At 49.8% G+C, this 24,064-nt stretch overlaps 1 protein-coding gene across 1 annotated transcript; it reads left to right on the forward strand.

Annotated features, from left to right (window-relative positions):
• Positions 1-11,139: 11,139 nt before the first annotated feature.
• On the forward strand, positions 11,140-23,571 carry psmb4 (proteasome 20S subunit beta 4). Its single transcript, XM_033015857.1, has 8 exons — positions 11,140-11,256; positions 13,332-13,538; positions 15,345-15,428; positions 15,945-16,007; positions 16,627-16,708; positions 16,803-16,919; positions 18,985-19,073; positions 22,818-23,571. The coding sequence occupies exons 1-8, from the start codon at positions 11,174-11,176 to the stop codon at positions 22,828-22,830; spliced, it is 738 nt and encodes a 245-aa protein (XP_032871748.1). The 5' UTR covers positions 11,140-11,173; the 3' UTR covers positions 22,831-23,571.
• Positions 23,572-24,064: the final 493 nt, after the last annotated feature.

Here is a 24,064-nt window from a genome sequence, read left to right on the forward strand (position 1 = left end):
CATGTCAGTGATATACTTTGGTCCTAAACCATGTAGTGATTTATAGGTGAGCAGCAGGATTTTAAAATCAATTCTCTGACATACAGGGAGCCAATGTAAGGATTTAAGAATTGGTGTAATGTGTTCAAATTTTGTGGTCTTTGTTAGAACTCTAGCAACAGCTTTCTGAACAAGCTGTAGCTGCCTGACAGTTTTTTTCGGAAGACCTGCAAGGAGACCGTTTAGCGCAAGGTAAAGCCCGATCAAGGATAGTCCAAGGGCCACCAATGAGGTAGATAGTAGTTCAGGACCGCTCTCTGGTTGTGGGAGGATGGTTCAGTTGCCTGATAACAGCCGGGAAGAAACTTCTCCCCGTATCCCTCGGCCCCCGTACTAATCGAGGTCACCATCACCCTCCTGCACTCCAAGAAATAAGGCCTCAGCCTGACCAACCCGTCTCTACAGCTCAGGCCCCTCAAGTCCCGGCAACATCGTTGTAAATCTTCTCTGCACTCTTGCCAATTGAAAACCAAAGATCATAGATCATTGCTGAAAACCATCTTCAACGATTCTCTCTCTGCCCCTCTCTCTCTCTCTCTCTCTCTCTCTGCCTCTCTCTCTCCCTGCCCCTCTCTCTCTCTCTGCCCCCTCTCTTTCTCTGCCTCTCTCTCTCTCTCTGCCCCTTTCTCTCTCCATCTCTCTCTCTCTCTGCCCCTCTCTCTCTCTCTCTCTCTCTGCCCCTTTCTCTCTCTCTCTGTCTCTCTGTCTCTCTCTCTCTCTGTCTCGCTGTCTCTCTCTACCCCCCTCCCTCTCCCGCTCTAGACGTGCCTGCGAGTGGGGGGCTATGCATGAGTGGATAGGGCGGGGGATGGCGTAAAAGGAGTGAATTAAAAATATTAATATAATATCAAGGGGGGTGGTTAGTGTGTGTGTGGGGGGGGGGTGGTTAGTGAGTGTGTGACGCCGCAGGCTGCCCCCCACCCTCCTTGCAACCGCGCTGTGAGGGGACGGGACCCAACGGGTCCCACATGGTCTAGTATAATATAAAACCTTCATTATTCTCAGCTTACATCAATAAACTTATAGCTCTTGTAGAGGCCTTTACTTTGAAAGGGTTTTACTGGAACAATAAGGTTGTTATGGTGAGTACAATATTCTCCAGTGCCCTACTTCCTTTATCCTTGTGAATGTTTTGTGTTTGCAAGATGATATTCTTTCGCGAGGTCCCTTTGGAACGCAAACTTTGGCATTCTAGTTAAATAACTTTATGGAACGGCTCCAAGCTGCTTTTTGGGAAATCGATCTTTGAAAGGCAGGGTTTCAGGGTCACCAACTCATTCAGCGGGACCCGGGTTCGATCCCGACCACGGGCGCTGTCTGTACGGAGTTTGCACGTTCTCCTCGTGACCTGCGCGGGTTTTGTAAGTTAATTAAGCATCAAGTTCCTGGGGGTGCATATAACGGACACCTTAAACTGGTCCACAAACATTACATCTCTGGCAAAATGGGCACAGCAGCGGTTGTACTTCCTCCGCAGGTTGAGAAGTTTACACCCCCGCCCTCCCATCCTCGCCACTTTCTACAGAAGCACAATTGAGCCGGACATCTCTACGTGGTGCGGGGGCTGTACAGCTGCGGACTGGATGTGCCTTCAGAGAGTGGTGAGGACAGCGGGAAAAATCATTGGGACTTCTCTTCCTTCCATCATGGACATTGGTTACAAGCGCTGTCTGATTAGAGCTAAGGACATTACTAGAGCCCCCACACACCCACAATTTGGACTGTTTATACTGCTTAACTCTGGGAGGAGGCACCGCAGCATGAAGAGCGGGTCAACCAGGTTCTGCAACAGCTTCATCCCCCAGGCCATAAGATTACTGAACAATCAACAAAACCAAGGCTAGAACTTTTTAAATATCGACACTTTAAAAAAACTTTTTATATATATTTATTTTACAGAACCATGCACATGAGGAATTTTTATGGACGCACCTAGCACTTTTACTTTGACTATTTACCTGATTTGGAGAGTCAAATGCAACGAAATTTCGATCAAGGTGCACTGTGTCTAGATGTATATCTGAATGACAATAAAGCTTTCATTCATTCATTCATTGGCTTGGTGTAAAATGTGAACATTGTCCCCTAGTGGGTGTAGGATAGTGTTAGTGAGCAGGGATCGCTGGTCGGCGTGGGTCGAAGGGCCTGTTTCCGCGCTGGATCTCTAAACTAAACTAAATCAAACTACAAAGATGTGCCTGTGCGGGTTTGTAGATGAATTGGCTTCGGTAAAAAAGAAATTTGTTGCCCTCAGTGTGTAGAGGCACAATGGGCTAAGTGTTCGGCTGGCAACCGGAAGGTGGCCGGTTCGAATCCCGCTTGGAGTGCATACTGTCGTTGTGTCCTTGGGCAAGACACTTCACCCACCTTTGCCTGTGTGTGAATGTGTGTGAATGTGTGTGAGTGATTGGTGGTGGTCGGAGGGGCCGTAGGCGCAGGTTGGCAGCCACGCTTCCGTCAGTCTGCCCCAGGGCAGCTGTGGCTACAGAAGTAGCTTACCACCCCCGAGTGTGACTGAGGAGTGAATGAATAATGCGATGTAAAGCGCCTTGAGTATTAGAAAGGCGCTATATAAATCCCATCCATTATTATTATTATTATATGAGGTGATCGCTGGTTGGGGCGGACTAGATGGGCTGAAGGGCCTGTTTCCTTGCTGTATCTCCAAAGTCTAAGGCTACTCTGCGGGAGTCCATTGAAATTGCTCAGCCATAGTTAATAGGGATATTTGTGCAATGAGACGCTATTGTGGAAAGGGTCAAGAACTTCAAATTCCTGGGCGTGCACATTTCCAAAGATCTCTCCTGGCCCCAGCACACTGATGCAATTATAAAGGAAGCACAACAGCGCCTCTACTTCCTGAGAATCCGGAAGTGGCGGCGCTGGGAACGGCTGCGACTCGCTTGCAGTCCGTTTGTCTTTTCTTTTTGTGTTGTTTTTTTTCGTTTTGTCTAGTTACGTTTTTGGTTTTTAGGTTGTGTTTATGTGGGCGGGGGGTTGAGACGGGGCTTGCTGTCTCTCCCTTCGGGGGGGAAAGCGACTTTTTTGTCGTATCCCCCTTCTCTGCCTCCGTCTGCGCTGAGGCCGGATGCCTGATGGCGGAGCTGGCGACCTCGAGACTCCGGAGGCAGAGACAGTCAGGACTTGCGCTGGGCTCGCTCCCGTGAGGGCGGCCCGGCTCGGGGCTGGAACTGCGCTCCCGTGAGGGCGGCCTGGCGAGGGGCTGAGACTCTCCCGTGAGGGACTGTGGCGCTCCCGTCGGAGCGGCCCAGCCCGAGGTGGAACGGCACTCCCGTCGGAGCGGCCCAGTTCGAGGGAGGAACGGCACTTCCGTCGGAGTGGCCCAGCTCGAGGGAGGAACGGCACTCCCGTCGGAGTGGCCCAGCTCTGGGAGGAGGCACCGCAGCATGAAGAGCGGGTCAACCAGGTTCTGCAACAGCTTCATCCCCCAGGCCATCTGATTACTGAACAATCAACAAAACCGACACTTTTAAAAAACTTTTTATATATATTTATTTTACAGAACCATGCACATGAGGAATTTTATGGACGCACCTAGCACTTTTACTTTGACTATTTACCTGATTTGGAGAGTCAAATGCAACGAAATTTCGATCAAGGTGCACTGTGTCTAGATGTATATCTGAATGACAATAAAGCTTTCATTCATTCATTCATTGGCTTGGTGTAAAATGTGAACATTGTCCCCTAGTGGGTGTAGGATAGTGTTAGTGAGCAGGGATCGCTGGTCGGCGTGGGTCGAAGGGCCTGTTTCCGCGCTGGAGCTCTAAACTAAACTAAATCAAACTCCAAAGGTGTGCCTGTGCGGGTTTGTAGATGAATTGGCTTCGGTAAAAAATAAATTTGTTGCCCTCAGTGTGTAGAGGCACAATGGGCTAAGTGTTCGGCTGGCAACCGGAAGGTGGCCGGTTCGAATCCCGCTTGGAGTGCATACTGTCGTTGTGTCCTTGGGCAAGACACTTCACCCACCTTTGCCTGTGTGTGAATGTGTGTGAATGTGTGTGAGTGATTGGTGGTGGTCGGAGGGGCCGTAGGCGCAGATTGGCAGCCACGCTTCCGTCAGTCTGCCCCAGGGCAGCTGTGGCTACAGAAGTAGCTTACCACCCCCGAGTGTGACTGAGGAGTGAATGAATAATGCGATGTAAAGCGCCTTGAGTATTAGAAAGGCGCTATATAAATCCCATCCATTATTATTATTATTATATGAGGTGATCGCTGGTTGGGGCGGACTAGATGGGCTGAAGGGCCTGTTTCCTTGCTGTATCTCCAAAGTCTAAGGCTACTCTGCGGGAGTCCATTGAAATTGCTCAGCCATAGTTAATAGGGATATTTGTGCAATGAGACGCTATTGTGGAAAGGGTCAAGAACTTCAAATTCCTGGGCGTGCACATTTCCAAAGATCTCTCCTGGCCCCAGCACACTGATGCAATTATAAAGGAAGCACAACAGCGCCTCTACTTCCTGAGAATCCGGAAGTGGCGGCGCTGGGAACGGCTGCGACTCGCTTGCAGTCCGTTTGTCTTTTCTTTTTTGTGTTGTTTTTTTTTCGTTTTGTCTAGTTACGTTTTTGGTTTTTAGGTTGTGTTTATGTGGGCGGGGGGTTGAGACGGGGCTTGCTGTCTCTCCCTTCGGGGGGGAAAGCGACTTTTTTGTCGTATCCCCCTTCTCTGCCTCCGTCTGCGCTGAGGCCGGATGCCTGATGGCGGAGCTGGCGACCTCGAGACTCCGGAGGCAGAGACAGTCAGGACTTGCGCTGGGCTCGCTCCCGTGAGGGCGGCCCGGCTCGGGGCTGGAACTGCGCTCCCGTGAGGGCGGCCTGGCGAGGGGCTGAGACTCTCCCGTGAGGGACTGTGGCGCTCCCGTCGGAGCGGCCCAGCCCGAGGTGGAACGGCACTCCCGTCGGAGCGGCCCAGTTCGAGGGAGGAACGGCACTTCCGTCGGAGTGGCCCAGCTCGAGGGAGGAACGGCACTCCCGTCGGAGTGGCCCAGCTCTGGGAGGAGGCACCGCAGCATGAAGAGCGGGTCAACCAGGTTCTGCAACAGCTTCATCCCCCAGGCCATCTGATTACTGAACAATCAACAAAACCGACACTTTTTAAAAACTTTTTATATATATTTATTTTACAGAACCATGCACATGAGGCATTTTTATGGACGCACCTAGCACTTTTACTTTGACTATTTACCTGATTTGGAGAGTCAAATGCAACGAAATTTCGATCAAGGTGCACTGTGTCTAGATGTATATCTGAATGACAATAAAGCTTTCATTCATTCATTCATTGGCTTGGTGTAAAATGTGAACATTGTCCCCTAGTGGGTGTAGGATAGTGTTAGTGAGCAGGGATCGCTGGTCGGCGTGGGTCGAAGGGCCTGTTTCCGCGCTGGAGCTCTAAACTAAACTAAATCAAACTCCAAAGGTGTGCCTGTGCGGGTTTGTAGATGAATTGGCTTCGGTAAAAAATAAATTTGTTGCCCTCAGTGTGTAGAGGCACAATGGGCTAAGTGTTCGGCTGGCAACCGGAAGGTAGCCGGATCGAATCCCGCTTGGAGTGCATACTGTCGTTGTGTCCTTGGGCAAGACACTTCACCCACCTTTGCCTGTGTGTGAATGTGTGTGAGTGATTGGTGGTGGTCGGAGGGGCTGTAGGCGCAGATTGGCAGCCACGCTTCCGTCAGTCTGCCCCAGGTCAGCTGTGGCTACAGAAGTAGCTTACCACCACCGAGTGTGACTGAGGAGTGAATGAATAATGCGATGTAAAGCGCCTTGAGTATTAGAAAGGCGCTATATAAATCCCATCCATTATTATTATTATTATATGAGGTGATCGCTGGTTGGGGCGGACTAGATGGGCTGAAGGGCCTGTTTCCTTGCTGTATCTCCAAAGTCTAAGGCTACTCTGCGGGAGTCCATTGAAATTGCTCAGCCATAGTTAATAGTAGGTATGTTGCAAAGCCTACCTGAAGCGTCGTTGAAAATCTGCCGTTGTGGGTGTGCGCGATTTTGGCGCCGTTTAGAGGGGGCGGGTTTAAAACGCGATTTTCTCTAGGCTGTTCAAATCGAAAATGTTCAGCCTAGTTAATTATTAACGAAAAATCGCTGGAAGACCCCGTCGCAAAAGCTATTATTAGTTTTAAAGGCCTTGAATAATAGTTATAGTAGTTTAAAAATCAATCTCTAAACCTGCGACAGCCAGCAACCGCAGAGTCTCATAAAGCAGGCAACTGAAGTTAGGTTGTATATTTTTACATTAAAAAGGGCTTCTAAAGATCCCTTTATACAAAGTTTAATATTGCGAGTAGCTCATTTTGGGCCCATTATATCCCGCAGTATTTTTCTCGGCATTTGGGGCACAAATCTACCGCAATGTGAACGTTCTAAACCAGCGCGTTCCACAGGGACCCACTAGAAAGCTGATTTAAAATGGACTTTAATTTGCAGCAATTGAACACTAAATTCCTTCCATTTGGTCTATAAATTAATGTAAATGAGATTTAAAAATCATGTTTTATTGTGAATTATTTGTGAATATTATTTGGACATTTAGGCTATTTAAAAATGTTAATCATTTATTAAGAAATGGATAGATGTTTAGATCTAGTAATTGAAGTCTGAAATTAGCTACAATTAGGTAACTAACTAATTATATGCTTTAATTTCAGGTCATCCAAGTAAGATTATTTTATATTTGTTTCAGAATGCTTCAATCTATGATAACTGAAAATTTCTTTCAGTTCTCTTAATTTTTAAGAAAGTTATGGGCTTTTGACTGTTCACGATCACAGCTTTTTTGTTATGTCCATAGAAAATCAATAGGGAACAAGATGCTCATTTCCCAGTATGAAAATGGCCATAACTTTTTAAATACTTGAGATATGAAAGTGAATTAGGTGTCAAATTAAACTTATTTTTATGCTTTATCTGATGGGATAAATTACAGACTTGATTTTTAAAATCTCAAAATTTTGTAACATTGCTATTAATAGGGATATTTGTGCAATGAGACGCTATTGTGGAAAGGGTCAAGAACTTCAAATTCCTGGGCGTGCACATTTCCAAAGATCTCTCCTGGCCCCAGCACACTGATGCAATTATAAAGGAAGCACAACAGCGCTTTTGGTTTTTAGGTTGTGTTTATGTGGGCGGGGGGGGGGGGTTGAGACGGGGCTTGCTGTCTCTCCCTTCGGGGGAATGCGACTTTTTTGTCGTATCCCCCTTCTCTGCCTCCGTCTGCGCTGAGGCCCGATGGCGGAGCTGGCGACCTCGAGACTCCGGAGGCAGAGCCAGTCAGGACTTGCGCTGGGCTCGCTCCCGTGAGGGCGGCCCGGCTCGGGGCTGGAACTGCGCTCCCGTGAGGGCGGCCTGGCGAGGGGCTGAGACTCTCCCGTGAGGGACTGTGGCGCTCCCGTCGGAGTGGCCCAGCCCGAGGTGGAACGGCACTCCCGTCGGAGCGGCCCGGCCCGAGGTGGAACGGCACTCCCGTCGGAGCGGCCCAGCCCGAGGTGGAACGGCACTCCCGTCGGAGTGGCCCAGTTCGAGGGTGGAACGGCACTCCCGTCGGAGTGGCCCAGCCCAAGGTGGAACGGCACTCCCGTCGGAGCGGCCCAGCCCGAGGGAGGAACGGCACTCCCGTCGGAGCGGCCCAGCCCGAGGGAGGAACGGCACTCCCGTCGGAGCGGCCCAGCCCGAGGGAGGAACGGCACTCACGTGGGGGCGATCCGGCTCGGGGCTGGAACGGTGCTCCGGTGGCTGGGACGGCGTTCTGGCGGCGGTGACCCGAGTCCTGGGTTCAGCCGCGGGCCAGCGGCTGCGTCCGTTGGACTGGAGGGCGGCAGCTTCGACCACCCCAGGCCACGGTGTTTGAGCCGGCCCGTTGCGGGGTTCGGTGAGCCGCGGGACTGTCTGTACCATCGCCCGGTGGGGAATCGCCTCAGCGCAGAGGGAGAAGAGGAGGGAAGAGACAGTAACCCTAAGATTTTTGCCTCCACCACAGTGAGGAGGTGCTTGGTGGATACACTGTGGTGGATGTTAATTTGTGTTTATTGTTGTTATTATTGTATGATTGTATGTATGACTGCAGGCACGAAATTTCGTTCAGACCGTAAGGCCTGAATGACAATAAAGGTATTCAATTCAATTCAAGATTACGGAGAGTCGATATGTCGAGGAGGACTCTCTCGAACTTCTACAGGTGCACAGTGGAGAGCATGCTGACCGGTTGCATCGTGGCTTGGTTCGGCAACTTGAACGTCCAGGAGCGGGAAAAAAATGCAGAAAGTTGTGACCACTGCCCAGTCCATCATCGGCTCTGACCTCCCCACCATCGAGGGGATCTATCGCAGGCGCTGCCTCAAAATGGCTGGCAGCGTCATCAAGGACCCACACCATCCTGGCCACTCACTCATCTCTCCGCAACCTTCAGGTAGAAGGTACAGGAGCCTGAAATCTGTTACAACCAGGTTCAGGAATAGCTGCTTCCCCCCAGCCATCAGGCTATTACACTCAACAACAAACAAACTCTGAACTGTAACAGCCTTTTGCACTTAATCTGTTTATTTATGTGTGTGTATATATTTATATTCTATGGTATATGGACCCACTGATCTGTTCTGTATTCATGCCTACTATGTTCTGTTGTGCTGAAGCAAAGCAAGAATTTCATTGTCCTATCTGGGACACATGACAATAAACTCTCTTGACTTGACTTGTCTAGTGTATATGTAGCATGTCATTAAAACAAGGTTAATTCCCGGGATGGCGGGACTGTCATATGCTGAGAGAATGGAGCGGCTGGGCTTGTACACTCTGTGGAGTTTAGAAGGATGAGCCGGGATCTCATTGAAACATATAAGATTATTAAGGGCTTGGACACGCTAGAGGCAGGAAACATGCTCCCGGTGTTGGGGGAGTCCAGAACCAGGGGCCACACACACACACAGTTTAAGAATAAGGGGTCAGCCATTTAGAACAGACACTTTTTCTCACAGAGAGAGTTGTGAGTCTGTCTCAGAGGGCGGTGGAGGCCGGTTCTCTGGATGCTTTCAAGAGAGAGCTAGATAGGGCTCTTAAAGATAGCGGAGTCAGGGGAGAAGGCAGGAACGGGGTACTGATTGTGGATGATCAGCCATGATCACATTGAATGGCGGTGCTGGTGCTGGCTCGAAGGGCTGAATGACCTACTCCTGCATCTACTGTCCATTGACTATTGTCATGGTCACATTGAATGGCGGTGCTGGCTAGAAGGGCCGAATGGCCAACTCCTGCACCTATTGGCTATTGTCTATTGAATGGCGGTGCTGGCTAGAAGGGCCGAATGGCCAACTCCTGCACCTATTGTCTATTGAATGGCAGTACTGGCTAAAAGGGCCGAATGGCCAACTCCTGCACCTATTGTCTATTGAATGGCAGTACTAGCTAGAAGGGCTGAATGGCCAACTCCTGCACCTATTGTCCAAACTTTGCATTGAACTTGCAGCCTGGGGAATTTGATTGACGTGCAGAGGTGAGTGTATGAGGCAGGGGAGCTAAATAACTGGGAGCTTAAATAAGATAAGCAAACGATCAGAGTCAACAAGTAGGAGTAGTTTGCAAGTAAGAGCAGCGTTCAGTGACTGTAAGAGTGGAGTTACATGTAGTTTGAGAGTTGTATTGAAGTTTTGCAGTCTCTTTCTCTCTCCCCCCCCCCGCTCTCAAAGTGCCGAGACCCGACCGCACCACATCATGATTAGGGGGGTGGGGTGAATAAAATAAAAGATAACGAGGGAGGATTAAAGATAATAAAACACACAGTTTGGACAGATAAGTGTAGTTAAAGTTATAAATGGCAGTAGTGAGTGGAATGGTGGTTTGAGGAAGGATTTGAGGGTTTTATTTAAGAGGTGATTCTTTCTGTCCCCCCCCCCCCAGGACCTCAAATGGCCGAGTCCAGACCGCACCACATCCAGACACGGGGGGGGGGATTAAGTATAATAAAAGTGGTTTAAAAAACCGGATTAAAGAGAATAAAACAATGAGATTTAACAAATAAGTGTAAATTAGATGTTGTAGGAGCGCGTATAGTGAGTGGAAGGAGGGATTCGGAAGGAGTTTGGGAGTTTTACTTAAGAGGTGATTCTTTCTCTCCCCCCCCGGGACCTCAAAGTGCCGAGTCCCGACCGCACCACATCATGATGTAGGGGGGGGTTGCAAACAAAAAAAAGCTTAAAAAAGGAGGGTTGAGGATAATAAAATAATCAGATTGAACGGATAAATGTGATTTTAATGTTGAAGAAGCGCGTAGTGGGTGTAAAGGCGGTTGAGGAGGTGTTTGAGGGTTTTATTGAAGATCTGCAGAAGTTCGTCTCCCCCCCGCGGTCTCAAGGTGCCGAGACCCGACCGCACCACATCATGACGGGAGAGGGGGGGTTAAGTATAATAAAAGTGGTTTAAAAAATCGGATTAAAGAGAATAAAACAATGAGATCGAACAAATAAGTGTAAATTAGATGTTGCAGAAGCGCGTATAGTGAGTGGAAGGGTGGATTCGGAAGGAGTTTGGGGTTTTATGTAAGAGGTAATTCTCTCCAACCACCCCCCCCGGGACCTCAAATGGCCGAGTCCAGACCGCACCACATCATGACGGAGGGGGGGTAAGTATAATAAAAAGCGGTACAAAAATCGGATTAAAGACGATAAAAACAACCAGATTCAATGAATGAGACGAATAAACAGATGGTTGTCGTGTGTAGTGAGTGTAAGGGCGGGTTTGGAAGGAGTTTGAGGGTTTTAGTGAAGAGGTGATTCTCTCCCCCCCCCCTCACGGCCTTAAAGTGCCGAGTCCCGACCGCACCACATCCAGACACAGGGGGGGAGTAAATAACATAAAAGTGATATAAAAGTCGGATTAAAGACAATAAAACGATCAGATTCAATGAAGGAGAGGAGGGGAGGGGGGGAGGGGATTGTACCAGTGTGTGTTTGTGTGGGGGGGTGGGGGGGGGTGTGGTGTGAGGAGGTGATTCTCTCTCTTTCTCTGCCCCCCCCCTCTCTCTCCGGGCAGTGGGCGCGTCCACACACACACAGGGGGGGGTCACGTGGTCACTGTGGGGGGCGGCGCGTGCGCAGTTGGTGAAGGATGATGGACGGGCCGGAGCCCGGGAGCTTCATGTCCGTCAACGTGACCGCGAACTGTGGAGGAAACCCCGCGAAGAGGACGATGTGAGTGGGGGAGGGGGGAGAGGGGGAGGGAGACCCCCCTCCCTCTATCTATCTCTATCTCTATCCCTTTCTCTCTATTTCTATTCCTTTCCCTTTCTATCTCTCTCTCCCTCTATCTCTCCCCCACTCTATCTCTCTATCTCTCTTTCCCTCTATCTCTATCCCTTTCTCTCTATCTCTCCCTCTCTCTCCCTCCCTCTATCTATATCTATCTCTATCCCTTTCTCTCTATTTCTATTCCTTTCCCTTTCTATCTCTCTATCTCTCTCCCTTTCCCTTTCTCTTTCCCCCTCTCTATCTCTCTTTCCCTCTCTCTATCCCTTTCCCTTTCTATCTCTCTCTCCCTCTATCTCTCCCTCCCTCTATCTCTCTTTCCATCTCTCTCTATCCCTTTCTCTCTATCTCTATCTCTCCCTCCTTCTATCTATCTCTATCTCTTTCTCTCTATTTCTATTCCTTTCCCTTTCTATCTCTCTCTCTATCCCTTTCTCTGTCTCTCTCTCCCTTTCCCTTTCTCTTTCTCATTCCCCCTCTCTATCTCTCTTTCCCTTTCTCTCGCTCTATCTCTCTCTCTATCACTATCCGTCTCTCTTTCTCTTTCCCCCTCTCTATCTCTCTATCTCTCTTTCCCTCTATCTCTATCTCTATCCCTTTCTCTCTATCTCTATTCCTTTCCCTTTCTATCTCTCTATCCCTCTATCTCTCCCTCCCTCTATCTCTCTTTCCCTCTATCTCTATCCCTTTCTCTTTCTCTCTATCTCTCCCTCTATCTCTCCCTCTATCTATCTCTATCCCTTTCTCTCTCTTTCTATTCCTTTCCCTTTCTATCTCTCTATCTCTCTCTCTATCCCTTTCTCTCTCTCTCTCTCCCTTTCCCTTTCTCTTTCTCATTCCCCCTCTCTATCTCTCTCTCTATCCCTTTCTCTCTATCTCTTTCTATCTCTCTCTCTATCACTATCTCTTTCTCTTTCCCCCTCTCTATCTCTCTTTCCCTCTATCTCTATCCCTTTCCCTTTCTCTTTCTATCTCTCCCTCTATCTCTCTATCTATATCTCTCTCTCTATCTCTCTCTCTATCCCTTTCTCTCTATCTCTATCCCTTTCCCTTTCTATCTCTCTATCCCTTTCTCTCTATCTCTATCTCTATCCCTTTCTCTCTCTCTCACTCTTTGTCTCTCTCTGTCTCTCTCTCTCTATCTATCCCTTTCTCTTTCTCTCTTTCCCCCTCTCTATCTCCCCCTCCCTCTATCTCCATCTCAATCTCTATCCCCCTCTCTCTGTCTCCCTCTCTCTCTCCCTCTCTCCCTCCCTCTCTCCCTCTCTCTCTCTCCCTCCCTCCCTCCCTCTCTCTCTCTCCCTCCCTCCCTCCCTCTCTCCCTCATGTATCAATTTTCAATTTCAATTAAAAAACGTTATTGGCAAGATATAAAACACATTGTTATATTGCCAAAGTATAAAACATGACACATATTTAAAATGCATAAGTATAAATACAAGTCTACAGTGCATGGATAGATATGATCTCTCTCTATCTCTATGTCTCTCTCTCTGTCTGCCTGTCTCCCTCTGGCTCTCTCTCTCTCTGTCTCTCTCTCTCCCCCTCTCTCTCTGTCCCTCTCTCCCACTCACTGTCCCTCTCTCCCTCTCTCTCTCCCCCTCTCTCTCCCTCTCTCCCCCTCTCCGCTTCTTCCCCTCCCCGCTCTCCCTCCCTCTCCCTCCCTCTCTCTCTCCCTCTCTCCCTCCCTCTCTCCCTCCCTCCCCCTCTCCCCCCCGCTCTCCCTCCCTCTCTCTCCCTCCCTCTCTCTCCCTCTCTCTCCCTCCCTCTCTCCCTCCCTCTCTCCCCCTCTCCCCCTCCCTCTCTTCCTCTCTCCCCCCTCTCTCCCTCCCTCTCTCTCTCTCCCCTCCCCCTCTCTTCCCTCCCCCTCTCTCTCCCCCTCTCTCCCTCCCCCTCTCTCTCTCTCTCCCTCCCCCTCTCCCCCTCTCTCCCTCCCCCTCTCTCTCTCCCCCTCTCTCCCTCCCCCCCTCCCTCTCCACGGTTCTTGTCCTCCCGTCCCTCACCCCTCCCTGTGCCCACAGGAGCCCGATGGTGACGGGCACGTCGGTGCTGGGGGTGAAGTTTGACGGGGGGGTGATCCTCGCCGCCGACATGCTGGGCTCGTACGGATCCATGGCGCGCTTCCGCAACGTCTCGCGGCTGATGAAGGTGAACGAGGCGACGATCCTGGGGGCGTCGGGCGACTACGCTGACTACCAGCACCTCAAGCAGGCCATCGAGCAGATGATGTGAGTGTGGGGGGGGCAGACCAGGGGGCTGGCCGTCTCTGGTGAACGGCTCACAGTCCCAGAGTCATAGAGCCAGAGCCTGTCCCGCTGAGTTACTCCAGCATTCTGTGTCTTATCTTTGGTGTAAACCTGCACCTGCAGTTCCTTTCTACACCTCTGGGACGACAGATGGCACAATGGGCTAAGTGTTCGGCTGGCGACCGGAAGGTAGCCGGTTCGAATCCCGCTTGGAGTGCATACTGTCGTTGTGTCCTTGGGGGCAAGACACTTCACCCACCTTTGCCTGTGTGTGAATGTGTGTGAGTGATTGGTGGTGGTCGGAGGGGCCGTAGGCGCAGATTGGCAGCCACGCTTCCGTCAGTCTGCCCCAGGGCAGCTGTGGCTACAGAAGTAGCTTACCACCACCGAGTGTGACTGAGGAGTGAATGAATAATGCGATGTAAAGCGCCTTGAGTATTAGAAAGGTGCTATATAAATCCCATCCATTATTATTATTATTACCTCTCATTAATGCTAAGAGTCATAGAATGATACAGCGTGGAAACAGGCCCTTCGGCCCAACTTGCCCACACCGGCCAACATGTCCCAGCTACGCTAGTCCCACCTACCCATATCCCACCAAACCGGTCCTATCCATGTACCTGTCTAACTGTTCCTTAAACGTTGGGGTAGTCCCAGCCTCAACTATCTCCTCCGGCAGCTTGTTCCATACACTCACCACCCTCTGTGGGGGAAAAGGTTACCCCTCGGATTCCTATTAAAGTTACCCCTCAAATTCCCATTAAATCTTTCCCCCTTCACCTTGAACCCGTGTCCTCTGGTCCTCGATTCCCCGACTCTGGGCAAGAGACTCTGTGCGTCTGTCTACCCGATCTATTCCTCTCATGATTTTGTACACCTCTATAAGATCGCCCCTCATCCTCCTGCGCTCCAGGGAATAGAGACCCAGCCCTTTGCCCCAACCTCTCCCTGTAGCTCAGGCCCCTCGAGTCCCGGCAACACCTTCGTAAATCCTCTCTGTTCTCGGTTTAATGTCTATTTTACTGGGCAAAATGGGCACTGCGCAGTGAAAATCTTGTTGCCTCCTTCGTGTTTGCGCTGGCCGTCCCATTTGCAGAAAAAGTCCAAAGTCCCTCGATGTTACACATATACGATAAAACTTCATTCATCCCCCGAGGGAAATTGGTCTGCCATCATTCGCAACACACCAGGAAGTTACGCGAAAAAGTGGCTGCCTCAAAAAGGCTGGCAGCATCATCAAGGACCCACACCATCCTGGCCACACACTCATCTCCCCGCTGCCTTCAGGTAGAAGGTACAGGCACAAAATGTTAAATGTCCAGCTCGCTACAAGACCTACACCAAACCAAACCAATTAGGAGTAGACGAGGGCATTCGATCCAATTTGTGATCCCAGCTACAAAGACAGATGTGTACAGCAATTCGTTCTTCCCCCGCACAATGAAAGCAAGGAATAATCTCCACCCAACTATAGTTACCCAACCAGATGCAACTACATTTAAAGTAGCTCTCTCTTCCCAATAACCCTTTCTGGCTTAAGCCCTCCCTTCACCACCTCCACAGTTTAAATTCCATTTGGAATATTTAGAACCAAGAGCCTGGAGATTGCAACGTCCAGGTTCAGGAATAGCAACTTCCCCATTCCTTTTCTCAAGAGATGCTGCCTGACCCACTGAGTTGCGGCATTTTATTTCGTGTCTGTCTTCCGGGGGGGGGGGAGGGGGAGACAGGCAGACCGTTGGATGGGGCGTCTGTTCATCTGTCGACCGTCATTTTGTTCCCCAGCATTGACGAGGACTTGCTCGGAGACGGCCACAGCTACAGCCCGAAGGCGATCCACTCCTGGCTGACCAGGGTCATGTATAACCGGTGAGTGAGAGGCCAGTGGAGACCAAAGATCCTCTAGCGGAGCAAGATAGACCACTCCTGCTAAATGCAATGGGCTGACGTGTAGTAAGCACAACTCTCTGGGGCCACACACACACAGTTTAAGAATAAGGAGTAAGCCATTTAGAACGGAGACGAGGAAACACTTTTTTTCACAGAGAGTTGTGAGTCTGTGGAATTCTCTGCCTCAGAGGGCGGTTCTCTGGAGAGAATTCTTTCAAGAGAAAGCTAGATAGGGTTCTTAAAGATAGCGAGAGAGAGTCAGTGGATATGGGGAGAAGGCAGGAACGGGGTACTGATTGGGGATGATCAGCCATGATCATCCCAATTCTTAAGGGGTTGGACAGGCTAGATGCAGGAAGATTGTTCCCGATGTTGGGGAAGTCCAGGACAAGGGGCCACAGTTTAAGGATAAAGGGGAAATCCTTTAGGACCGTCTGAATGTTTCTGTAGCGTTGTGATAGTCCCGGCCTCAACTCTCTCTGCTTCTTTCCACAGGAGATCCCGGATGAATCCTCTGTGGAACACAGTCATCATCGGTGGAATAAACAATGGCGAGAGGTAACTCGATGAACTGGGAGAGGGGTGGGGGGAGGGGGGAGGGGGGGGTGGGGGGTGGGGGTGTAGTGGGAGCCAAGTCTGGAGTATGTGAGAATTACTTGGGAGTTATTTAAGAATAAGGGGTAAGCCGTTTAGAACCGAGACGAGGAAACACTTTTTCTCACGGAGAGTTGTGAGTCTGTGGAATTCTCTGCCTCGGAGGGCGGTGGAGGCCGGTTCTCTGGATGCTTTCAAGAGAGAGCTAGATAGGGCTCTTAAAGATAGCGGAGTCAGGGGATATGGGGAGAAGGCAGGAACGGGGTACTGATTGTGGGGATGATCAGCCGTGATCACATTGAATGGCGGTGCTGGCTCGAAGGGCCGAATGGCCTCTACTCCTGCACCTATTGACTATCAGGCTCGCCAACTCTCTCACACTCCCAAATAAGGGACAAGAGGTCAAAATACGGGACAAATTCGGTCAACGAATTGCCGTCCTGTTCCTTCCTCAGATACGGGGCCCATATTTGCTCACGGTTGGTTTTCCAAATGGTTCTCGAAGGGCCGAATGGCCTACTCCTGCACCTATTTTCTATGTTTCTAATGTACATGCGTTAAAACCAGCGACCGACTCTTGCAGCTTCCTGGGTTACGTGGACAAGCTGGGAGTTGCCTACGAGGCTCCGACAGTGGCCACGGGGTTTGGCGCCTACCTTGCGCAGGTAAGTCCCCCCGATATTCAGTTCCGCCTCGAGCAATTTCACCTTGCCGCCCTCCGGCCCCCGCACTGACGGCTTCTGCTTTCCACCCAAACAGCCCCTGATGAGGCAGGTAGCGGAAAACAACGCTGTCATCTCTAAAGACGAAGCCCGCCAGCTGATCGAACGCTGCCTGAAGGTCCTGTATTACCGAGACGCACGGTCCTACAACCGGGTACGTGAAGCCCCATGATCGGTTTAGTTTATTGTCACGTGTACCGAGGGAGTTTAGTTTAGTTTAGAGATACAGTGCGGGAACAGACCCTTCGGCCCACCGAGTCCGCGCCGACCAGCGATCCCCGCACACTAACACAACCTTCCGCACACTAGGAACAATTTACACATACACCAAGCCAATTAACCTGCAAACCTGTATGTCGAGTAGCCGGGACATGTTGGCCGGTGTGGGCAACTTAGTCATAGAGTGATACAGTGTGGAAACAGGCCCTTCGGCCCAGCGAGTTCACGCCAACCAGCGATTGGACAGGCTGGAGCAACTTTGCCAATCTTAAGGACTGGATAGACTCGGCTTGTACTCGCTAGAATTTAGGAGATTGAGGGGGGGATCTTACAGAAACGTACACAATTCTTAAGGGGTTGGACAGGCTAGATGCAGGAAGATTGTTCCCGATGTTGGGGAAGTCCAGAACAAGGGGCCACACACACAGTTTAAGGATAAGGGGGAAATCTTTTAGGACCGAGATGAGAAAAACATTTTTTCTCACACACACAGAGAGTGGTGAATCTGTGGAATTCTCTGCCACAGAAGGTAGTTGAGGCCACAGTTCATTGGCTATATTTAAGAGGGAGTTAGATGTGGCCCTTGTGGCTAAAGGGATCAGGGGGTATGGAGAGAAGGCAGGTACAGGATACTGAGTTGGATGATCAGCCATGATCATATCGAATGGCGGTGCAGGCTCGAAGGGCCGAATGGCCTACTCCTGCACCTATTTTCTATGTTTCTATGTCATGGACAGTGGGTGCAGGAGTAGGCCATTCGGCCCTTCGAGCCAGCACCTCCATTCAATGTGATCATATACATAGAGTGTATTTGGGACGACAGATGGCACAATGGGCTAAGTGTTCGGCTGGCAACCGGAAGGTAGCCGGTTCGAATCCCGCTTGGAGTGCATACTGTCGTTGTGTCCTTGGGCAAGACACTTCACCCACCTTTGCCTGTGTGTGAATGTGTGTGAGTGATTGGTGGTGGTCGGAGGGGCCGTAGGCGCAGATTGGCAGCCACGCTTCCGTCAGTCTGCCCCAGGGCAGCTGTGGCTACAGAAGTAGCTTACCACCACCGAGTGTGACTGAGGAGTGAATGAATAATGCGATGTAAAGCGCCTTGAGTATTAGAAAGGCGCTATATAAATCCCATCCATTATTATTATTATTAAAGGGATCAGGGGGTATGGAGAGAAGGCAGGTACAGGATACTGAGTTGGATGATCAGCCATGATCTTATCGAATGGCGGTGCAGGCTCGAAGGGCCGAATGGCCTACTCCTGCACCTATTTTCTATGTTTCTATGTCATAGACAATAGGTGCAGGAGTAGGCCGTTCCGCCCTTCAAGCCTGCACCTCCATTCAATGTGATCATATTCATAGAGTGATCATTTTGATAGAGTATCATAGAGTGTTACAGAGTGGAAACAGACCCTTCGGCCCACCGAGTCCACGCCGACCCGCGATCCCCGCACGTTAACACAACCTTCCACGCACTAGGAACAATTTACACATACACCAAGCCAATTAACCTACAAACCTGTATGTCTCGAGTGTAGCTGGGACATGTTGGCCGGTGTGGGCAACTTTGTCATAGAGTGATACAGTGTGGAAACAGGCCCTTCGGCCCAGCGAGTTCACGCCAACCAGCTATTGCACCGCACACTAGCACTACCCTACACACGTGGGACAATTCACAATGTTACCAAACCTGCACGTCTTTAGAGTGTGGGAGGAAACCAGAGAACCTGGAGAAAACCCACGCGGCCACACAAACATCGTACAGACAGCACCCGTAGTTAGGGTGGAACCCGGGTCTCTGACGCTGTGAGGCAGCAACTCTACCGCTGCGCCACCTTGTGCCGCCCACTTTGTGGTTAGATAAATCTTTCCTCTATACAGCGCTGTCGTGTCTGACCATTCCCTCCGCAGATGCTGCCGGACCGGCTGATTTACTCCGGCTCTTGGTGTTGTGCGGGGCCGTTATAAGCCGCCGTCTCTGTTCTTTTGTCTTGCAGTACCAACTGGCGACGGTGACAGCGGCGGGCGTGGAAATCGAGGGGCCGCTAACGTCCGAGACCAACTGGGATATCGCTCACATGATCAGGTGACCAGGCTGAGGGGGGCGGGGGGGCGAGGACAACAGGGGCGTGGGTTGGGGACCTGTGTCGTTGCCGCAGTTTCTCATTGACACGCCAATGGGCATCAAAGTGCTCGCATCATCAGGTCAGGCCGCACTTGGAGAACCAACCGTGAGCAAATATGGTCCCCGTATCTGAGGAAGGAACAGGACTAGAATCAGGCCATTCGGCCCATCAATGTATTCAAGAGAGTTTATTGTCATGTGTCCCAGATCTGTTCTATATTCATGCCAACTATATTCTGTTGTGCTGAAGCAAAGCAATGAAGTGCAGGGGGAAAAAGTGCAGGGTAGAGTGGAAGATCTGGAAGTATTCAAGATTCAAGAGAGTTTATTATCATGTGTCCCAGATCTGTTCTATATTCATGCCGACTATATTCTGTTGTGCTGAAGTAAAGCAGTGAAGTGCAGGGAAAAAAAGTGCAGGGTAGATTGGAAGATCTGGAAGTATTCAAGATTCAAGAGAGTTTATTGTCATGTGTCCCAGATAGGACAATGAAATTCTTACTTTGCTTCAGCACAACAGAATATAGTAGGCATGAATACAGAACAGATCAATGTGTCCATATACCATTGTATAAATATATACACACATGAATAAATAAACAGATAAAGTGCAAATAAACAGATAATGGGCTATTAATATTAATGTTCAGAGTTTTGTTTGAGTTGAGTTCAATGGCTGTGGGGAAGGAGCTATTTCTGAACCTGGTCGTTGCAGTCTTCAGGCTCCTGTACCTTCTACCTGAAGGTAGCAGGGAGATGAGTGTGTGGCCAGGATGGTGTGGGTCCTTGTTGATGCTGGCAGCCTTTTTGAGGCAGTGACTGCGGTAGATCCCCTCGATGGAAGGAAGGTCAGAGCCGATGATTGACTGGGCAGCGTTTACAACTATCTGCAGTCTTTTCCGCTCCAGGGCGCTCAAGTTGCCGAACCAAGCCACGATGCAACCGGTCAGCATACTCTCTACTGTGCACCTGTAGAAGTTCGAGAGAGTCCCCCTCGGCTCTCAGCACAACAGGATATAGTAGGCATAAATAAATACAGAACAGATCAGTGTGACCATATAGCATTGAATATATATATTCAATCGTGGCTGATCTATCTCTCCCTCCTAACCCCATTCTCCTGCCTTCTCCCCGTAAACCCTCACACCCGTGTCTCGCTCTGGCTGAGCTTCAGCTGGCTCTGGAGAGGATCCAGAGGAGGTTTACAAGAACGATCCCAGGAATGAGGGGTTAAGAAGGAACTGCAGACGCAGAAGGAACAATCGAATGGTAGACAAAAATGCTGGAGAAACTCAGCGGGTGAGGCAGCATCTGTGGAGCGAAGGAATGGGTGACGTTTCGGGTCGAGACCCTTCTTCGGAAACGTCGCCCATCCCTTCGCTCCATAGATGCTGCCTCGCCCGCTGAGTTTCTCCAGCGTTTTTGTCCGCCAGGAATGAGCGGGTTAACATACGATGAGCGTTTGTCGGCGCTGGGCCTGTACTCGCTGGAGTTTAGAAAGATGAGCACCGGGACCTTGTTGAAACGTACTGAATAGTGAAAGGCCTGGATAGAGTGGATGTGGAGAGGATGTTTCCACTAGTGGGAGAGTCTAGGACCAGAGGGCACAGCCTCAGAATTAAAGGACGTTCCTTCAGGAAGGAGATGAGGAGGTACACAAAATTGCTGGGGAAACTCAGCGGGTGCAGCAGCATCTATGGAGCGAAGGAAATAGGCGACGTTTCGGGCCGAAACCCTTCTTCAGACTGATGGGGGGTGGGGGGGGGGGAGAAAGAAGGAAATGGGGAGGAGGAGGAGGAGCCCGAGGGCGGGCGGATGGGAGGGTGGGAGGAGACAGCTAGAGGGTTAAGGAAGGGGAGGAGACAGCAAGGGCTAGCAAAATTGGGAGAATTCAATGTTAATGCCATATGGACGCAAGGTCCCCAGACGGAATATGAGGTGCTGTTCCTCCAATTTCCGCTGTTGCTCACTCTGGCAATGGAGGAGACCCAGGACAGAGAGGTCGGATTGGGAATGGGAGGGGGAGTTGAAGTGCTGAGCCACCGGGAGTTCAGGTAGGCTATTGCGGACTGAGCGGAGGTGTTCGACGAAACGATCGCCCAACCTACGCTTGGTCTCCCCGATGTAAATCAGCTGACATCTAGAGCAGCGGATGCAGTAGATGAGGTTGGAGGAGATACAGGTGAACCTTTGTCGCACCTGGAACGACTGCTTGGGTCCTTGAATGGAGTCGAGGGGGGAGGTGAAGGGACAGGTGTTGCATTTCTTGCCGTTGCAACGGAAAGTGCCCGGGGAGGTGGTGGTGCGGGAGGGAAGGGAAGAATTGACGAGGGAGTTGCGGAGGGAGCGGTCTTTGCGGAAGGCAGACATGGGGGGAGATGGGAAGATGTGGCGAGTGGTGGGGTCACGTTGGAGGTGGCGGAAATGGCGGAGGATTATGTGTTGTATTTGCCGGCTGGTGGGGTGAAAGGTGAGGACCAGAGGGACTCTGCCCTTGTTGCGAGTGCGGGGATGGGGAGAGAGAGCAGTGTTACGGGGTATGGATGAGACCCTGGTGTGAGCCTCATCTATGGTGGCGGAGGGGAATCCCCGTTCCCTGAAGAACGAGGACATTTCCGATGCCCTGGTATGGAATGAGGAGGAGATGAGGAGGAATTTATTTAGTTGGAGGGTGGTGAATCTGTGGAATTCTTTGCCACAGACGGATGTGGAGGCCACAAGTCAGTGGATGTTTTAAGGCAGAGATAGATAGATTCTTGATTAGTGCGGGTGTCAGGGGTTATGGGGGAGAAGGCAGGAGAATGGGATTGGGAGGGAGAGATAGATCAGCCGTGATTGAATGGTGGAGTAGACGATGGGCCGAATGGCCTAATTCTGCTCCTATCCCTTATTAGACTGAGAGAACAGAACACTAATACTATCCTACACACACCAAGGACAATTTACAAGTTTACCGAAGCCAATTAGCCTACAAACCCGTACGTCTTTGGAGTGTGGGAGGAAACCGGAGCTGCCACAGAGGTGCTGCCTCACGGCGCCAGAGACCCGGGTTCGATCCTGACCACGGCTGCTGTCTATACGGAGTTTGCACGTTCTCCCTGTGACCGTGTGTGTTTTCTCCAGGTGCTCCAGTTTCCTCCCACACTCCCAAAGACGTGCGGGTTTGTAGGTCGATTAAACAATAGACAATAGGTGCAGGAGTAGAGGCCATTCGGCCCTTCGAGCCAGCACCGCCATTCAATGTGATCACGGCTGATCATCCCCAATCAGTACCCCGTTCCTGCCTTCTCCCCATATCTCCTGACTCTCTCTCGCTATCTTTAAGAGCCCTATCTAGCTCTCTCTTGAAAGAATTCTCTCCAGAGAACCGACCTCCACAGGCAGAGAATTCCACAGACTCACCACTCTCTGTGAGAAAAAGTGTTTCCTCGTCTCCGTTCTAAATGGCTTTACCCCTTATTCTTAAACTGTGTGTGTGGCCCCTGGTTCTGGACTCCCCCAACATCGGGAACATGTTTCCTGCCTCTAGTGTGTCTGGTTTGTAGGTCGATTGGCTTAATGTAAATGTAATAGGATAGTGTGAGTGTGCGGGGATCGCTGGTCGGCGCGGGCTCGATGGGCCGAAGGGCCTGCTTCTCTAAACTCAATCGATATTTAACGTTGCCGATTCCTAGTCTTACGACTTGACTCTTTTTGTTATTTCAGTGGGTTTGAGTAGAAGAGCTCGGAATGTACAGCAGATGAAGGAACAGGAGCTGATCCTCTCCACAAGTTACATCAAGAGCCATTGCTGGTCCGATCATTGTGCCCAAAGACCCTACAGAGAGCAAGATAGTCCACTCGACGAAAAAAACGTCGTACGGTCATGGGCAGATTCATGGGGTAATTCTCGGCCCCATTTCCGTAACCGACTTCCGTCTCTGCACCAAAGATCCCGTAGAATAATAATAATATATTTTATTTGCATTGCACATAGGTGCAACGAGATTTGGTATGCAGCTTCCATCCGATGTCATAACTCAAACATCTAATAAAATTTAGACACCCGAGAAACATGATTTATTAAAAAAAAAAAGAATGATAAAATTTTTTAAAAAGGGATACTAGTGCGGAGACGGAAGCCGGTTACGGAAACATCCTCGTAAAAATCAAAAGTTCTTTGGTAAAAAATCTTCTCATTTTCAGAATTTTAATTTGTTAACACAAACTGTTCCCCCGCAACGTTGATTACACTGCGAATCGGATCGGGTTACTGAAATGGCCGACGTTCCGCTCCGTTGCGTACTACACGTCAGCCCATTGCATTAAGCAGGACTGGTCTATCTTGCTCCGCTATAGGATCTTTGGTTGTGCCTCTTGGATTCTGTTGTTGTGTTTGCTTTAATGCTTATGATGGGGGTGGGGGCAGGAAATAGGGGTGGTGTTAATGTATGAAAAATAAAGAACTCTTTGTAAGGAACGATTGGCTTTGCCTTCGCACTTTTTAAAAATATATAATATTCGGGATTTTGCAAAATGTTCTTTAGAGGTCTTTTCATCTCACTTTTTCCTTCCACTCCCTCAGGAGGACTGACTGAACTTTGTGCCTTCCACCACAGTGATGAATACTGTGGTGGATGTTTTGTGTTACATGTTTTAATTGAGTATTGTGCGTTCTTTTTTATTGTACCGCTGCTGGCAAATTCATTTCACTGTGTATGTGACGAATAAATCTGACTATTGACTATTGAGATACAGCGGAGGGAAACAGGCCCTTCGGTATATATACACATATATTTATATATACACATATATATTTATATATACACATATATATTTATATATATACACATATATATTTATATATACACATATATTTATATATACACATATATATTTATATACACATATATATTTATATATACACATATATTTATATATACACATATATTTATATATACACATATTTATAT

The sequence above is a fragment of the Amblyraja radiata genome, chromosome 47 (genome assembly GCF_010909765.2).
Source record: "Amblyraja radiata isolate CabotCenter1 chromosome 47, sAmbRad1.1.pri, whole genome shotgun sequence".
NCBI lineage: Eukaryota > Metazoa > Chordata > Chondrichthyes > Rajiformes > Rajidae > Amblyraja > Amblyraja radiata.